This window comes from Leuresthes tenuis, unplaced genomic scaffold (assembly GCF_036924035.1).
Source record: "Leuresthes tenuis unplaced genomic scaffold, fLeuTen1.0.hap1 SCAF_21, whole genome shotgun sequence".
Taxonomy (NCBI): Eukaryota; Metazoa; Chordata; class Actinopteri; order Atheriniformes; family Atherinopsidae; genus Leuresthes; species Leuresthes tenuis.
The window spans coordinates 7,392,766-7,410,896 of record NW_027325375.1 but is presented as its reverse complement, the minus strand read 5'-3'; the positions used below and the strand labels follow the sequence as shown (position 1 = coordinate 7,410,896).

General features: G+C 41.5%; 1 protein-coding gene across 1 annotated transcript; it reads right to left on the bottom strand.

Annotated features, from left to right (window-relative positions):
- Positions 1-594: 594 nt before the first annotated feature.
- Positions 595-8,375, bottom strand: LOC140280347 (serine/threonine-protein kinase pim-1-like). The gene is made up of 10 exons (XM_072375647.1): positions 8,196-8,375; positions 7,836-7,983; positions 7,567-7,737; positions 7,321-7,496; positions 6,674-6,754; positions 1,763-1,810; positions 1,435-1,653; positions 1,073-1,253; positions 805-975; positions 595-686 (listed from the first exon to the last, which is right to left on the bottom strand). Exons 1-10 carry the CDS (start codon positions 8,373-8,375, stop codon positions 595-597), a joined length of 1,467 nt encoding a protein of 488 aa, XP_072231748.1.
- Positions 8,376-18,131: the final 9,756 nt, after the last annotated feature.

Below are 18,131 nucleotides of genomic sequence, written 5' to 3'. Positions count from 1 at the left end.
CGCCCAGACATGGGCCGCGCACCGGACCCGGGCCCCAGGAGCCCGAGCGCCCCCATACCTCCTGGCAGAGGCCCCACTCATGGGGCTAATATAAATGTGAAACTACTTGAACTAATATTCAAATGTCAGAATATTAAATAAACATTTACTTTCTTTGAAAATTGTGTCTAAAAATGGATTTTATTTTTGCAATATTTAGGACAATTCATTTTTGCACATCTGAGATCATTCAGTCATCAGTGAACACTTCCTCTCAGAGAAGTGAACACTGATCATTTTTAAAAAAACAAATTTTATAATTGTTCTGTTCCTCTTCTGCAACACTGTAGATGTACCTGTTGAAGAACTAATACAGAAGGATTCTATTCTATTCTATTCTATTCTATTATATTGTGTTCTATTCTATTGTATTCTAATATATTGTATTCTATCCTATCCTTACATCCTCACATCACAAAAAATGTGACATATTTAGAATGTATATTTACTCCTGCTGAACTCAGACATAAAGATTTAGGTTTAAATTTAAACATGAATCAAACTTTCAATAAAATGTCATTTGTTTTGATTAACAGTGTGTGTGTTGTTTCTGTCTCACGTGAACCAAGTGTGATTCAGAAGCTGCTCCAGCGTGGGGCGCTGCTTGGGAACTTTAGTCAAACACTGCTCCAAGAAATCCAGGCAATCTGGAGGATGTGAAGAAAAAGAACAAACATTGTTAGGTCTGCAGTGGTCTATCAGAATGTGAACTGAAACAGATTATCTTTTCTTAATGACAGATGTGTTTATGGGTGTTTGTTTTACCTTGAGACAGCGTACTGCTAATCTTGAGTTTCTTCCTGATGAAGTTAGTGGACCTGAACTCTTTGTTGTGGAGCATTTCAAACAGCACCACTCCTACCTGCCACACTGTTGTAGGTCCAGCACTGTATGTATAGGAGTTCAGCCACTCTGGAGGGACATGAGCACTGGTACCTTGAGGATAAACATATGAGAATAAATGTTAGAGGAGGAGTGGCTTTGGTTTTTAAATCACTGATTGGAGAAGGCGAAATCTGAAGTAATAACATACCATAAAAAGTCCGATATATAGATGTCTTTTTGTTGATGCAGCTCATTCCAAAGTCTATGAGACGAAGTCGTGGGACATCTGAGCCGGTCTCAATCAGGATGTTTTCAACTTTGATGTCTCTGTGGAAGATGCTGTTTTGTTTCAGGTGGACTGCTGCATCAACCAACTGTTGTATTATAATCTGAAAGAGGAAAAAAAACAGGTTAGATATTTAAGAAGAGAGGATGGTGTGACATTTTTTATGGCTTTAAATTATTTTGATAACCATTATGAAATCATTTAAATAAAAAAAGCAGAAAGTGTGACGATGTCTCTCAAAGAATGACATTCACAAAGATTGCAAATATTTTCCATCAGCTTACTTTGGCCTCATCTTCCTGGAGGGAGCCTCCATGCTCTTCGATGTAGTGAGCGAGGTCCTCGGCAGGCATTGGTCTCTCCAGCACAAGAATCAGCTCCTGCTGTAGATCATACCAGTCCAGCAGGGACACAGGTGCTGAGTGCCCCACTGAACTGGCAGTGCTACTTTCCAGCTTCAGCATAACAGCCACCTCCACTGAAATCTGCCTCCCATTCTTGTCCTGAAACATCACAGCAACAAAGAAAGTGTTAGGCAGGGAAAACCACAGTTTATCTATAACCCAGTGATAGTGCTGATAAAAGCAGAAGTTACTGCCGTTGCTAACTTACTTTATGTTTGCAGAACACTCTGTCCTTAGGAATGTGTTTGATGGCTACCTGCAAGATACAAACAAGACTTTGGTTAGTCAATTCAATTCAATTCAATTTTATTTATATAGCGCCAGATTACAACAATTGTCATCTCAAGGCACTTAAGTAATATAGTCCAATTCAAGCCAATTGGAATTCAATTAATTGTAATCATAATCCAATTAATTCATATAGAGCTAATTCAAAAAAATTAATATCCTAGCTAAGGAAACCAACAGATTGCACCGAAATGTGTCTTCAGTCCAATCTCCCGTCCTGAGCGTGCCTGTGGCAACTGTGGAAAGGAACGACTCCCTTTTAACAGGAAGAAACCTCTGGCAGAACCAGACTCAGGAAGGGTGGCCATCCGCCTCGACCAGCTGGGGTTTGAGAAGACAGAAAAGAGGGAAAAGAGGGGGGAAAAACACCATAACGCCATTCAAAGGATATCTGTTGGAACAGGGAAACATAGGTTAATAACCACAATAATGTCACATGTACATAAAATCAATTTTGAAATTAAACAGGGGGAAAAAGAGAGCAAAGTGAGGAAAGGTGTGACAGATGAGGTCCCCCAGCAGTCTAAGCCTATAGCAGCTTAACTATAGGATGTTTCAGGATTACCTGAGCCATCCCTAACTATAAGCTTTATCGAAAAGAAAAGTTTTAAGCCTAATCTTAAAAGTGGAAAGGGTGTCTGCTTCCCGGACATTTACTGGCAGCTTATTCCACAAGAGAGGGGCCTGATAACTGAAGGCTCTACCTCCCATTCTACTTTTAGAAACTCTGGGAACAACAAGTAAACCTGCAGTTTGGGAGCGAAGTGCTCTGTTAGGAAAATATCTTACAATTAAATCTTTAAGATATGATGGAGCTCGGTCATTAAGAACTTTATATGTGAGAAGAAGAATCTTAAATTCTATTCTGAATTTAACAGGGAGCCAATGAAGAGAAGCTAAAACTGGAGAAACATGATCTCTCCTGTTAGTTCTCATCAGAACTCTGGCTGCAGCATTTTGGATCAGCTGGAGGCTTTTCAGAGAATATGTGGGACAGCCCAATAATAAGGAATTACAGTAGTGCTATCTTGAAGTAACAAATGCATGAACTAGTTTCTCTGCATCACCTTGAGACAGGATGTTCCTGATTTTAGCAATATTACGAAGGTGAAAGAAGGCAGTCCTAGAAACCAGTTTTATATGTGCGTCAAATGATAAATTCTGGTCAAAAATAACTCCAAGGTTCCTCACTGTAGAACTAGAAGCCAAGGAAATACCATCTAGAGTAACTATATAACTAGACAATTTCTCCCTGAAGCGCTCAGGTCCAAAGAGAACAACTTCAGTTTTGTCTGAATTTAAAAGCAGACAGTTCTGAGTCATCCAGGTCTTTATGTCTTTAAGACAGGCTTGTAGCCTGACCAACCTGTAGGTTTCATCTGGTTTCATAGATAAGTACAGCTGAGTATCATCAGCATAACAATGGAAATGTATGCCATGCTGTCTGATAATGTTACCTAATGGAAGCATGTATAAAGTAAAAAGAATCGGTCCAAGCACAGAACCCTGAGGAACTCCATGACTTACTCCAACGTGTGAGGAAGATTCCTCATTTACAAGAACAAACTGGAATCTATCAGATAAATATGACTTAAACCAGCCTAATGCAGTTCCTTTAAACCCAATAACATGTTCAAGTCTCTGTAACAGAATGCTGTGATCGATCGTATCAAATGCAGCACTGAGATCCAACAGGACAAGCACAGAAACAAGTCCGCTATCAGAAGCTAACAGGAGATCATTGGTAACTTTCACCAGTGCCGTTTCTGTGCTATGATGCACTCTGAATCCTGACTGAAACTCTTCAAACAGATTATTTCTATGTAAATGATCACAAAGTTGAGCTGCAACTATTTTTTCAAGAACTTTGGACAAAAAAGGGAGATTGGATATAGGTCGATAATTAGCCAACACTTCTGAATCAAGAGTAGGTTTTTTAAGTAAAGGTTTAATTACAGCAACCTTAAAAGTCTGAGGTACATATCCTATCAACAAAGACCGATTGATCAAATCCAATATGGAAGTGTCAATTAAGGGGAAAACCTCCTTGAACAGTCTGGTCGGGATTGGGTCTAACATACAAGTTGATGGTTTAGAAGAGACTATTGCTGTTGTTAGCTCAGAAAGATCAACTGGACAGAAGCTGTCTAAATACAATTCAGGTTCGAAAGATACTTCTAAAGCTGCTCTACTTGATGATACATCAGTGATAATAATGGGAAGGATTCCATTAATCTTCTCTCTGATAGAAACAATTTTATTGATGAAGAATCTCATGAAATCATCACTGCTGAGAGTTAAAGGAATACATGGCTCAACAGAGCTCGGACTCTTTGTCAGCCTGGCAACAGTGCTGAAAAGAAACCTGGGATTATTCTTATTCTCTTCTATCAATAATGAATAATAAGCAGTTCTAGCTTTACGAAGTGCTTTCTTATACGTTATTAAACTATCTTTCCAGACTAATTGAGACTCTTCTAAATTAGAGGAACGCCACTGTCTCTCCAGCTTTCTTGCAGTCTGCTTTAACGCACGCAGCTGTGAATTATACCAAGGAGCCAACCTCTTCTGACTGATTACCTTCCTTTTCAGAGGGGCAACATTGTCCAGTGTTGTACGCATTGAAGCTGTAGTGCTGTCAACAAGAGAGTCAAGTTCTACTGGAGTAAAATTTAGGTAGCCATCCTGTGTCATATCTGCACATGGCAGTGAAGAAAAGGATGATGAAATCAACTCTTTAAATCTGGTTACAGCATTCTCTGACAGACACCTTCTATATGTAGAATTCTTCTCAGAAACCGTGTAGTCAAGTAATGTAAATTCAAAAGTTATTAAAAAATGGTCAGACAAGACAGGGTTATGAGGGAACACTGTTAACTGTTCACTCTCAATGCCATAAGTCAGCACAAGGTCAAGGGTATGATTAAGGCAGTGAGTAGGTCTGTGAACACTTTGAGAAAATCCAATAGAGTCTAATATAGAATTAAAGTTAATATTTAGGCTGTCATTTTCAACATCTACATGAATATTAAAGTCACCCACTACAATGACTTTATCTGTACTCACCACTAACTGGGATAAAAACTCTGAGAATTCAGACAGAAACTCAGAATAAGGGCCAGGTGGACGATACACAACAACAAACACAAGAGGTTTTTGTGATTTCCACTTTGGGTGGGAAAAACTGAGAATCAGAGATTCAAAAGAGCTAAAACTAATCTTGGGTCTAGGACTGATTAGTAACCCTGATCTGAAGATAGCTGCCACTCCTCCTCCTCTACCTGTGGTTCTAGGAACATGAACATTTAAATAGTCAGAGGGAGTTGATTCATTAATGCTAACATGATCCTCCTGCTGCAGCCAGGTTTCTGTAAGACAAAATATATCAATATGATGATCACAAATCAAATCATTCACTAACAGAGACTTCAAAGGGAGAGATCTAATATTCAGCAAACCACATTTAATAGTTTGATGTTTTTGTTCAGTTAAAGTTTTTGTTTTAATTTTTTTTTTGCACAAGAGGATTTGCTCCTTTTGTGTTTTTTGATTGAGGGGGGGGGGGCAGCATCAGGTGGGAAGCCGCAGAGAAGTGTGTAAGACTACAACTCTGCATCCTGGTCTCAACCCTGGGATGTCATGTTTTTGGATGACTAATAAATTCGTCCATATTTCTAGAAATGAGAGCCGCTCCTTCCAAAGTGGGATGGATGCCGTCTCTCCTCATCAGACCAGGTTTTCTCCAGAAAGATTGCCAATTATCTATGTAGCCCACGTTGTTTGCTGGACACCATCTAGACAACCAGCGATTGAATGAGGACATGCGGCTAAACATGTCATCGCTGGTCAGATTTGGCAGGGGTCCAGAGAAAACTACGGAGTCCGACATTGTTTTGGCAAAATTACACACCGATGCAACATTAATTTTAGTGACCTCCGATTGGCGTAACCGGGTGTCATTACCGCCGACGTGAATAACTATTTTACCGTATTTACGTTTATCCTTAGCCAGCAGTTTTAAATAGGATTCTATGTCGCCCGCTCTGGCCCCTGGAATGCATTTGACTATGGTCGCTGGTGTCTCTAATGCCACGTTTCTGACTATAGAGCTGCCAGTTACCAGGGTTTTGTCCTCAGCGGGTGTGTCGCTGAGTGGAGAAAATCTATTAGAAACGTGGACAGGTTGATGGTGAACCACGGGCTTGACTTTAGGACTATGACTCCTCTTCCTGACAGTCACCCAGCCACTCTTAAGTCCCGGCTGCTCGGGATCTGCTCGGGGACGACTAACAGAGCTAGCTACGCTAGGTGGCTCCGCACTGACTAAAGGGGCCTGGCTCGCTATCGGGTGGTTTTCAACAGTGCAGAGCCGAGCTTCCAATTCAGATAACCTTGCCTCCAAAACTACAAAAAGACTACATTTGTTACATGTACCATTACCACTAAAGGAGGCAGAGGAGTAACTAAACATCTGACACACGGAGCAGGTGAAAGCAGGAGATAGAGGAAGAGAACTGGTAGCCATGCTAAGCTAGAGAACCAGACACACCGCTAAAAAGTGAAAAATAAAAACTAAAGATCTGTAAGAGTGAGCGTTAGAATATAACAAGTATGGGATAGAGTTAACTATGCAAGATGTGTAAATTATAGGGAGAAATAAGGTGATTATTAGTAGTTCAAGAAGAGCGAGAACTGTCTCAGTGCACACACAAAGCAACAGGAAGTGATGCAATACGTCTTACCGCGAAGCAAAGCCGTCAGCCACTCTCAGATCCGTAGTCACATCATACGGTGAGTGTCTTGAATATGACAATGTGTGTCTAATACATACGGGTAAATTATCTGCTCTCCGACAGCCTGCAAACACAGATCCACAGCCTCCTTTGCCGAGCTGATTTTTCTCCTCATATTTCTCCTCAAATTCAGCAAAAATAAAACATAAACATCATTTTAATTTGACAGTACATCAGAAGAATTTCAATGATAATTTACACAGGTTACCTCTAAAAATTATCTCTATATATATTTTTTAAAAAAACGCATATATATATACATATATATATATATCGCCTAGGTAATACCTAGGCGAAAATACTTATATTAAATATAACGCACTTGAAGCTAAATGTTACATTTTTTTATTAATGACTGACCTCGTTGGGCATCTATTTGGTCCTTTATGGTCTCAGTTTTCTTCGTTCTCTTCCTACTCTGTGTTTCCTCAGCAGTTAAGGCCTTCCTCTTTCTATTACCCCTCCTTATATCCCCATCAGATGTACAACCATCTACATTGTTGCTAATGGATTCTATAAATGACAATAACACATTGAAACATTAGCATGATGACACTCACATGTTTGTAATTTGATTGAAAATGTGTGTTTAGATCAGTGTGACAAAGTTAAAGGACATTATAATATTCAACCACTACAGCTAAAATGTAAGTTAATTATGCAGCTGTAATTTCACAAAATGCACAAGCCTACCACTTTCCACTAAGGAGGAGGCTGACTCTTGATTTAAAAGGACGTCCAGGAGTCCCCTCCTTCTCTTTGCCTTTCTTGAAGGTCCCTCTCCATCTTCTGTGACTTTCCTCTTTCCTTTTTTCCCTGTCCTGACCTCTTCCTGACTGCATGTGGAAGGTCTGCAGTGGTCTATCAGAATGTGAACTGAAACAGATTATCTTTTCTTAATGACAGATGTGTGTATGGGTGTTTGTTTTACCTTGAGACAGCGTACTGCTAATCCTGAGATTTTTCCTGATGAAGTTAGTGGACCTGAACTCTTTGTTGTGGAGCATTTCGAACAGCACCACTCCTACCTGCCACACTGTTGTAGGTCCAGCACTGTTTGTATAGGAGCTCAGCCACTCTGGAGGGACATGAGCACTGGTACCTTCAGGATAAAGACATAAGAATAAATGTTAGAGGAGGAGTGGCTTTGGTTTTTAAATCACTGATTGGAGAAGAGCGAAATCTGAAGTAATAACATACCATAAAAAGTCCGATATATAGATGTCTTTTTGTTGATGCAGCTCAGTCCAAAGTCTATGAGACGAAGTCGTGGGACATCTGAGCCGGTCTCAATCAGGATATTTTCCACTTTAATGTCTCTGGAAGATGTTGTTTTGTTTAAGGTGGACTGCTGCATCAACCAACTGTTGTATTATAATCTGAAAGAGGAAAAAAAACAGGTTAGATATTTAAGAAGAGAGGATGGTGTGACATTTTTTATGGCTTTAAAATATTTTGATAACCATTATGAAAGCATTTAAATAAAAAAAGCAGAAAGTGTGACGATGTCTCTCAAAGAATGACATTCACAAAGATTGCAAATATTTTCCATCAGCTTACTTTGGCCTCATCCTCCTGGAGGGAGCCTCCATGCTCTTCGATGTAGTGAGCGAGGTCCTCGGCAGGCATTGGTCTCTCCAGCACAAGAATCAGCTCCTGCTGTAGATCATACCAGTCCAGCAGGGACACAGGTGCTGAGTGCCCCACTGAACTGGCAGTGCTACTTTCCACTTTCAGCATAACAACCACCTCCACTGAAATCTGCCTCCCATTCTTGTCCTGAAACATCACAGCAACAAAGAAAGTGTTAGGCAGGGAAAACCACAGTTTATCTATAACCCAGTGATAGTGCTGATAAAAGCAGAAGTTACTGCCGTTTCTAACTTACTTTATGTTTGCAGAACACTTTGTCCTTAGGAATGTGTTTGATGGCTACCTGCAAGATACAAACGAGACTTTGGTTAGTCACATCATACAGTGAGTGTCTTGAATATGACAATGTGTGTCTAATACATACGGGTAAATGATCTGCTCTCCGACAGCCTGCAAACACAGATCCACAGCTTCCTTCGTAAAGCTGATTTTGCTCTGAAGTCTGAAGTCAATAACCAGCTCCTTTGTTTTGGTGGTGTTGAGGAGCAGATTGTTGTCTTGGCACCACTCTGACAGCCGCTCCACCTCGTACCTAAGCGGGTAGTTTCTGGATCTGTAGCTGGTGATGTGCTGGACACCCTGCCACACCTGCCTGGAGTTGTTACTCCTGAGCTGGTCCTCTATCCTCCTTCTGTATGTTGTCTTGACCTTGCAGATGCCTCTTTTCAGGTTGGCTCTAGCAGCACTGTCGAGTGCCGTATCCCCCGACCTGGAAGCAGTGTTCCTGGCTTTTAATCGGCTCTGGACCTCCTTAGTCATCCAGGGCTTCCTGTTGGGATAAATCCTCAGACGTCTGTTCCTGGTGACATTGTCCGTGCAGAACCTGATGTAATCCAAGACTGCTGTAGTGTGGTTCTCCATGTCCTGGTGTTCAAAACCTCCCAGTCGGTTCTCTGGAAGCAGTCCTGTAGCTGGTGGGAACATTTTAGTCCCTTTGTCAACAACATATTTTAGTTAATGGGAAAAGTATTTGGATATTAATAGAATTATGGCAAACTCTTTATTTCTCTATAAAATCTGCGAGAATTTGACTTTCTTTTCTAAATAAAATCTAACAGCAAAGATATCTGGTCAAACTTTCAAACAATTGTATTTGGTCCTCATTTGTTTGTAAAGGAATCACACAAAAGGTTTCAATAACTTGAAAAAATAATTTGTATATTTTCATAAAACATGAAAATGACAAGATGTACAATGACATAACAGGGTGGACCTTGGGCATGTCAGGTTGGACACGTTGTGAAATGTCATTGAATGGCCTCATAAATGCAATAAATCTAAAGGAAATTATGTTTAAAAAAATGTCAGAGGTCTTTTTGGCTCAATTCTGCAGTTGCTATTCCACATACCTCCATGCAGATGCTTCAATGTGTACAGAGCGCTTGTTCAGAGCCTGTGGGTCTGGTATTAGGCAAAGTACTTGCCAGTCATGGTACCAACAGATGTCCTCCCGGAGAGTTGGCCAATGGAATTTGTTTATGCCAGTGCGGTGCATACACTTAACATTCACACTGTGCCCTTCTACTTCCACGATGTCACCTGCTTATGCTTCATTGTCGTAATTAACGACTCGCCAATGTGCTTTACCTCAATCATTTCTGGTCTCCAAGGGTTATCTGGTGTCTTTCCACATGCTGAGGGCTCATCAGGTGAAACAGGAACATAAGACTACAGTGACCTCTTGAAGGTTAAAGCAGGGGCAGTCCAGAACACCTTCCTCCCTTTTACACAGACATGAAATGTCTCGGTATTTCATCTGGCCGGGTGTCAGACTGATGGCTTGGTGGATTTTCATAGTGCCTTTTATGGCAGCTATTGCAGGTACCTATAGTGAAGGGGTGGAAAATGTAACATTAATACACTTTACTTAACCACACAACACATGAAAGGATCAGATTTGACAAAGCTATTCTGTAATCTGGATGAGAGAGCGGGGAGAGGGACCTAAAACCGAGCCATAGCTTTTTTCTTAGGTCGGCACGGCTTTGCATCATCAACCCCACGTTAGGCTAAATGTCCCCGTAAAAAATAGAATAGAAAAGCACGATTAGCTTGAAACTTGTCACATGGAAATGCCTTCAGGGTTCACAAAAAAATCCGACAGACAGTTGCGACAGGCTGGTTACAACCGCTTACAACCACACATTCACAGAATGGTCAAATGATCGTATTTGTAGCCTTTTTGGGGATTATTGATCGAACATCGTACACAGGGCAAAATTATCATACAAATACGACAATTACCGTACACCTGGCACCACTACATCCCTGTCCCGCAGTATTTTTTATTTTTTTGCCGCCCGCGACTGCCCGCAGAAAAGTTCATACCGCCCACTCCCGCGTGATTTGAGTTGGTCCCGCGGGACCCGGCGGGACCCAATCCCAATGCAGCCCTCTCGTATGCGTCAAAATAGATGGGCGTGCCTCCAATGTCCGCTTGTGCAACCTGCCTGGGTGCCAGCAAAAGGGTAACTCTATTGAGCCCTTTAAAACATTCTTTCCACATCCAGTAACTAGTGAGAGGGTGATTGTGCGGATGGATGCTTGCCATATGTTGAAGTTGGCATGGAATATGCTGCAGGCTTACAGTCCATTAACCAGCACCAGTGGCCAGATCAACTGGAGATACATCATTCATCTGAATGATGTCCAAGCAAAAGTTGGATTGCATGCAGCTAACAGGGTAACAGACAAGCATGTGAATTTTGATTCACAGAAGATGAAGGTGTCCCTGGCTGCACAGACACTGAGTCGGTCTGTGACAGTGGCTCTGCGTGTGTGGCATACAGAGCCATCAGTGATATACCCACATTGTTATTATTTATATGTTTAATATTACTTGCATTAAGTATAAGTCATGAGTGTGTTGAAAATTGTCTGTGTGTTGTCTGATCGGGAAAGGTTCGTTTATTGTTTGACAAATATGGTGATGCAGTGTCTAAGTCTCACCAGCAGAGGGCGCGTTCGCTACACTATGTACAGGGAAAAGGGATATCTAGCGAGAATACGCTGTGAGACGAGAACACACTCCTGAGTGTGAAGATGTGTGTGGCGTAACGTGATAAATAATATATATTTTTGGCTTTTTGCAGAACAAAAATAAAAGACTTTTTCAAATTAAACTTGTAGTGGAGGACAACTTCACTTTGTACCACGCTACACGTGCACTGAGGGACCTTGGCTATTTACAGTTCCAACACTGTGAAGCAACAGCTGAGTTCATTGAGGTGATGCTAATATAATACTACTACTAACATTCACACAAAGTAGGACGGCAAGATTGTTGCTAAAATGTCTATCACAACTTTTCTCCCTAAGAATGGAGATCAACTCGTGAATCATTTTTATATTTTAGAAATTAGACTAATGACTCATAGGAACATGTTATTGTTTATGGTGATGATTATTGTGCTTTCTGTTAATGCAGACATTTGCTTTTAGATAACTGACAGGCTCTTTGATAAAATGAACAGTCACAATCCCCATGCCAAAGGGTTCAAAGCTCCCCTGGGTTCTTTGTATTGGGCAGAGAGTGTAGAGTTCTTGGTGAGAGGCAGGGACTACTTGATGAGTTGGTGATGAAAGATGGCACACCCCTTCACCTGTCAAAGAGGTTTTAGGAAAGTGGGAAGCTTTTGTTTGGATGAAGAGTTCATAAGTTTAAGACATCAAGTTCATATGATGTTCTGTTCGAGGCTGGACAATAAATTCAAATGTAATTTTGATCAAATATTGATATAGAGAGAATATTGAAGGGATGACTGTTGGAGCTTTATAAAATATTGATATATTATGGATATATTGCCCAGTCCTATTCTATTCTCTTGTTCCGTTTGATGCATCATAAGTTCCTATGATGCTTTGTTCTCTGGTTCCAATGTTTTTGCTGTCTCCTGTTTTGTTTCTGTTGAACTTCTATCTTCAGTTTTTCATTCCTTAGAAGTGTTATAATAGTATGTATAGCAGTGTCGATGTTATCAAGCTTTCCCATTTCTGTTTCAATATTGTTTCTCTTTGCATTAACATCTATAAATGAAGGAAATCACGTAGTGCTCTCTTGAGGTATTTTGGTTTGCCATGATTATACTGACAAAACATTTCCTTGTGAAGGTACCTATCTGTCATGGGATTCATGATCAACATTGACACCCTGATGTTGATGATTCCAGAACAGCTTCAGCGGTACGTCAGCACCTACCGCTTTAGCCAGGATCACTTGGAGCTCCTCTTTAATTCAATCAGGGCATCAGGTAGGGATTTCAGATTTTTTTACTATGTGGTTAGTCTCTATGTATGCATATTATTCGGGTAACTGTATATGTAAATGTGTTGTTTGTATGTGTTTTAGGGGGCTGGAATAACAATCCCTCAGCCAGCCAGTTCCAGGCCATCTTCCTGCCATCTGATGGTGCGGTGTGGTGTGTCTCCAAGCACATCAGGAAATGTGGCAGCACAGGATGAGACCGTGTCCTTGTCTACTTTTGAGATGTCCTCTTCTCCAGCAGCAGAAGAAACTGAAGAGATTCCACCCCCTTTTTTCAACGTTCCTGCTTTAGTGTCTGACCATAGCTATCTACCAACCCGCTTTGGTGGTCTTGTGGACAATGCACTGGTGTACATCTCAGGGTTTGTTGTTTGCCAGATTCTCAAAAAGCTGTCCTGTGATGTGTGCCGTGGTAGTTTGGTGACTGATGTTGTACCCGCATCATTTGATCAGAGCTACCACTTGCTCACGCTAAAAAACAAGGGAAGGCTGATGATTCCTTCTGACGGTACTGTAAAGGTGGTCAGATCAGCTGAGTGTTTTATTCGCCAGTCAGTGTCAGGGCAAGCGGTCAAAGCGGCCTTGATCTGTCAGTTTGTCCGGGCTGAGATTGGTTCTGAGGATGTGTTTTTTCTGGTGGGGGGGGGGCACATTCAAGAAACACAGTTTGGAATTGACAACCACCATTTTGTGCTGATGTCACACATTGTGTCTGTCTTCCACAAATTGAGGCTGCACCACATTGCCAAACTGAACACCCTTAAGCTGCAGAATGGCAACACATGGAAAAAGCTGTACAAGACTATTCTTTTCCAAGGTTTTTAACTTACACTGACTGCAATTTTATAGCTGTGTAGATAAGTGTGTAGATATAAGTGTGTATATACGATCGTCAATGCCCCCGTGTTCATTAATGCCCTTATTGTAGATATTCATATGTATATATGTTCATCAATGAACATATATACCTTTATATAAATGTGTATCAATGTGAATATAAAAACGATTACTCAAAATCAGTTGAATGTAAATGTTAGTGCTCTTTATTCAGAAAACCCTCCTCTACATTTCAGGATCTGGTTATAATAAACACAGATTAAATGTCAATTATAAATATTTCAATATTTATCATCACAGTAACAGTGTTGCACACATTAGCAGCTGTAAACACTCATAAAAACATTAGAAAAATACATGTTAGTTTGGTGCTTACCTATAGCCTAAAAATAAGGAATAAACATTTATAATCATCACTTAGTTACATGTTGTTTCTGGTACGTATTTGTTTCCCAGCTATATTAATGTGTCTGTGTGAATAAGAGGCAATAACTTTTTAGCCCGATTCTTTCATTGAAAGTATTTATTAGTGGTGACATGTAAAGTATGGCAGCGCTGAACTCGGAGTGACAGAGCTCTCGCAGGAAGTCCGTCAGCCTGAGCCCCCATATACGGAAATATTTCATATATTGGCCAATTATAAGTGACTAAAACAAGTCAACCACAGTCTTCGTAATATTCTTTGGATGAGATAAACAACGTGTGTAAGTGAGTGTTGTTTTAGGCGTGTAATTAATGTACCAGACCTATCTGACACGATAGAGAAGCTTTATCTGACCCAGTTATTTAGTCCCGTTATGGTATTTTAAAGTCTTGGACCATTTAAGGTCATCTATAACGTAGTATGAGCAGAGTGGAAAAGTACAAAATATGAACGTGGCTTAGTTATAAAATGCAGAATATGAATACATAATGTCTAAGAACAAAGCCAATTATAACAAACTTAAAGCACTTTGTAGAAAGGCGCTGTTTGAAGTTCAGTCCATTTCCTTTTAGTAGTTTACGGGCAGATCTGCCACATCCAATATGGCGGACGCGCTGACGTACCGCAGCAATGGACCAACGTGCTCAATGAGGCGTCTACGTATATATATGTCTATGCTGTGTGGAAGAGGGCAGAGCTATAGAGTATATAAAGATGACAACAACAACAGAAAACTTTGTGAAGTAAGTAATGGCCACAGAGGTTTTATGATAAAGTTACTAAAATTTCAAAGGGCCTTCGACACCTGAATGTAAAGAAGAACATTACAATTAAAGTTCAACAGAAAATGTGAAGTGTGTAGGGGAAACTGAACTTAGCCTACGACTTATCACATCATTACCTCCCGGCAGTTACACTTTGAGGACAACCAATTCACGAACACAAAAAGAGGCACACGGAGGTCGAGAGCAGATGCTGTCCCAACCATCTTCATCCATCGCCCCAAGCCCAAGAGGAGGAAAACACCTTCGAGGATGATGGCTTCTGCAGAAGTTAAAACATCTGATGACCACAATTACTGCATAAACTCAAACATTGGTATGATACCAGTCTTTCCACAGTTTTTCCCATTTCATGTATTTCAAAAACAAGATATTGTAGTGTAGTGTAGGTGGCATAAATATGTATAACACCAACAATACGTTGTTATTACAGATATTGAGGGACAAACTGAGGTGCAGTTAGAGGCGAGTGAGAGGGATGTGTCAGGTGACAGTGAAGCAGAGGTCAGCAGACTACCAGGTGCCAGTCAGTCAGGGGCCACTCATCCAAGAACCAGTGTGCCAGGGGCCAGTCATGACAGGGCCAGTGTGGAGGACCTGCTGAGGGAATTAAGAAAGGAAAGATATAGGAGGATAAAAGCAGAGAGCGCTCCAGCACGACAAAAAATAATCAATTTGGCACTTAGGAGGAGAAACAACAACCTTCAACAAAAATTTACTTCAATTTTCAATCAGGACCAGATTCGTGCACTCAGCCAAAAGAATAAAAAGGTGATTCAGTGGGGCAATGAGACCATCAAAAAGGCAATTCAAATTCGATTCACAGCAGGCACAACAGGATACAAAACCCTGCAGAACATGAAGATCTCTCTGCCAGATATCCGCACTGTCCAAAGAAGAATGCAGCATGTAAAACACACTTGGATGCATATGTCAGAGGAACCCTGTGCCAACACCTGTGGAGTTCCACTATGCCCTGCGGGCTGTCACTGTTGGACAGTTCCTCTCCACAGTGCATACAGGCAGTTAACCTGGAGGACAACTGTGACCAGCTAGCAGACTTCCTGGAGACCAAAACCAATTCCAGAAGTCCTGAAGGTCTGAGAGTGGAGCAGCTGGTCGACCTGACATCACCACCCACCTTCACAAAAACAGATTCCTGTGTTCTGTATCATCTGGCCGTATACACCGTGAAGTGTGTTTTCAGCTACTCACACTGCGAGACATGCAAGCATGCACTTGTGCAAAATGCAGATGATGCACATGAGCATGTTGTTCTGCTGCAGTTGAAGGAATTCAAACCGGCTGCACTTTATCGGCCATCTGACGAGGTCTTCACTGTCGTCCAGCATGTGGAGCAGCTGTTCCGTTCAAGGACAGATGAGTCTCTCATGGAGTGCACCAATGCAGTGGAACAGCTGGAAGAGGAGGCCATGATTCTGGGGAGCAGCCTTCCATCATGCCATGATGTGAAGAGAAAGATCATCTGCAAATATGTCAGGTTAAGGCAGCTGAGGTTAAGGCAAAGTGCATCAGGGCTGAAAGGAGAGAAGATAAGAGTACCTTGTCAGCAAGAGTCAGAACAAGAAGCCTCCTGCACCAAAGGCCATATACCATGGATGTATTTGGCCTCTCCATTCCTGGTCAACCTCCAGCAACCAGCAGCCATCAGTGAGCAGTCACCACTAGTAGCTTCCAGCCTCTGCGAGGAGCAGCAGAACAGCGACCGCCAGGTCATCACAGGGCCACACATAGAGACAAACGAGACAAACAACCATGCATACTCACACTCACACTCACTCCTAAGGACAATTTAGAGTCACCGATTAACCTAACACACCATGTTTTTGGACGGTGGGAGGAAGCCGGAGAACCCGGAGAGGACCCACGCATACACGAGGAGAACATGCAAACACAACACAGAAAGGCCCCAGGCGGGGATTGAACCTGGAACCGTCTTGCTGTGAGGTGATGGTGCTACCCACCACACCACCGTGCAGCCCCCTATTAAGTCAATGAATGGCTATTATTGTTGTAGTAGTAGTAGTAGCTATAGCAGCAGCAGAACGTTAGCCTAATAGCATAATTGCCTCAGTCAGTCGTATTTGAATGCCTTAGACTTTGAAGGCCGACAGAGTAGATATTTATTTTTCTTTTTTTCCCTTGTCCTGTCCAGCATTATGGCAGCAGAATGGTAATCTGAATACCTTTTTTGCCAAACAGATTTGCTTTGCCAAGGGAAGCTTTATAAATGTAAAGCTCCCCTTGATGCCCATCAATTTTAGTTTACAATATTTCACATGTAATATAGCTGAACCGGACCGGGGGACAAGGAAAGAAGAAGAGCAAAGAAAAGGAAACAGAACAAAAACAGAAACAAAAACCAGACAACCAGCTGCTACACCTGTAAAAAACAAAACAGACGACAATCCACGGCCTCTGTTGGGAATCCAGCCTTAGCGCCACCATAAGCTCCTGAAAGCAGACAAGCAGAGAAAAAACAAACACACAAAAACAAGCACAAGTAGCGGCAATCGCATACAACACAACTGTGGATATAGATGACCTGAAACCACAGGATAACACAGCAACTGCTTAACGAGCCTGCTACTGGGCTAATGAATGTGTGTGTGTGTGTGTGTGTGTGAACATGCAATACCCATGGCACAGGACCTACATGATAACCCTGCTTAGTTATGAGTGTATAAGTGTACAGAGCAACAATCCACAGCCCCCCCCCCCAGGAATCAGAAGCAGGCAGAGAGGGCCTCAAGACCCAGGCCACCAGCAGCCCCCACAGAGCACAGAACCCAGGAAGCCCACCGCAGGGACAACCATGCATCCACCCAGAAGACCGCGGAGGAAAGAGCCCCCATAAGCATAGGGCAAAGGCCCCCTGGGAACCAGGGGCAACGGCCCACCGACCACGCCAGGCCCCAGCCGCCCAGACATGGGCCGCGCACCGGACCCGGGCCCCAGGAGCCCGAGCGCCCCCATACCTCCTGGCAGAGGCCCCACCCATGGGGCTAATATAAATGTGAAACTACTTGAACTAATATTCAAATGTCAGAATATTAAATAAACATTTACTTTCTTTGAAAATTGTGTCTAAAAATGGATTTTATTTTTGCAATATTTAGGACAATTCATTTTTGCACATCTGAGATCATTCAGTCATCAGTGAACACTTCCTCTCAGAGAAGTGAACACTGATCATTTTTAAAAAAACTAATTTTATAATTGTTCTGTTCCTCTTCTGCAACACTGTATATGTACCTGTTGAAGAACTAATACAGAAGGATTCTATTCTATTATATTATATTATATTGTGTTCTATTCTATTGTATTCTAATATATTGTATTCTATCCTATCCTTACTCTTACATCCTCACATCACAGAGAATGTGACATATTTATAATGTATATTTATTCCTGTTAAACTCAGATATAAAGATTTAGGTTTAAATTTAAACATGAATCAAACTTTCAATAAAATGTCATTTGTTTTGATTAACAGTGTGTGTGTTGTTTCTGTC

Coding starts and splice junctions, on each gene's coding strand:
- LOC140280347 (XM_072375647.1), bottom strand. CDS start 8,375: ATGCTGAAAGTGGAAAGTAGCACTGCCAGTTCAGTGGGGCACTCAGCA. Junction 6,755..7,320: donor TAGTGGAAAGTGGTAGGCTT/GTGCATTTTGTG, acceptor GAATTTGAGGAG/AAATATGAGGAGAAAAATCA. Junction 1,654..1,762: donor GAGTGTTCTGCAAACATAAA/GTAAGTTAGCAA, acceptor GTGATGTTTCAG/GACAAGAATGGGAGGCAGAT.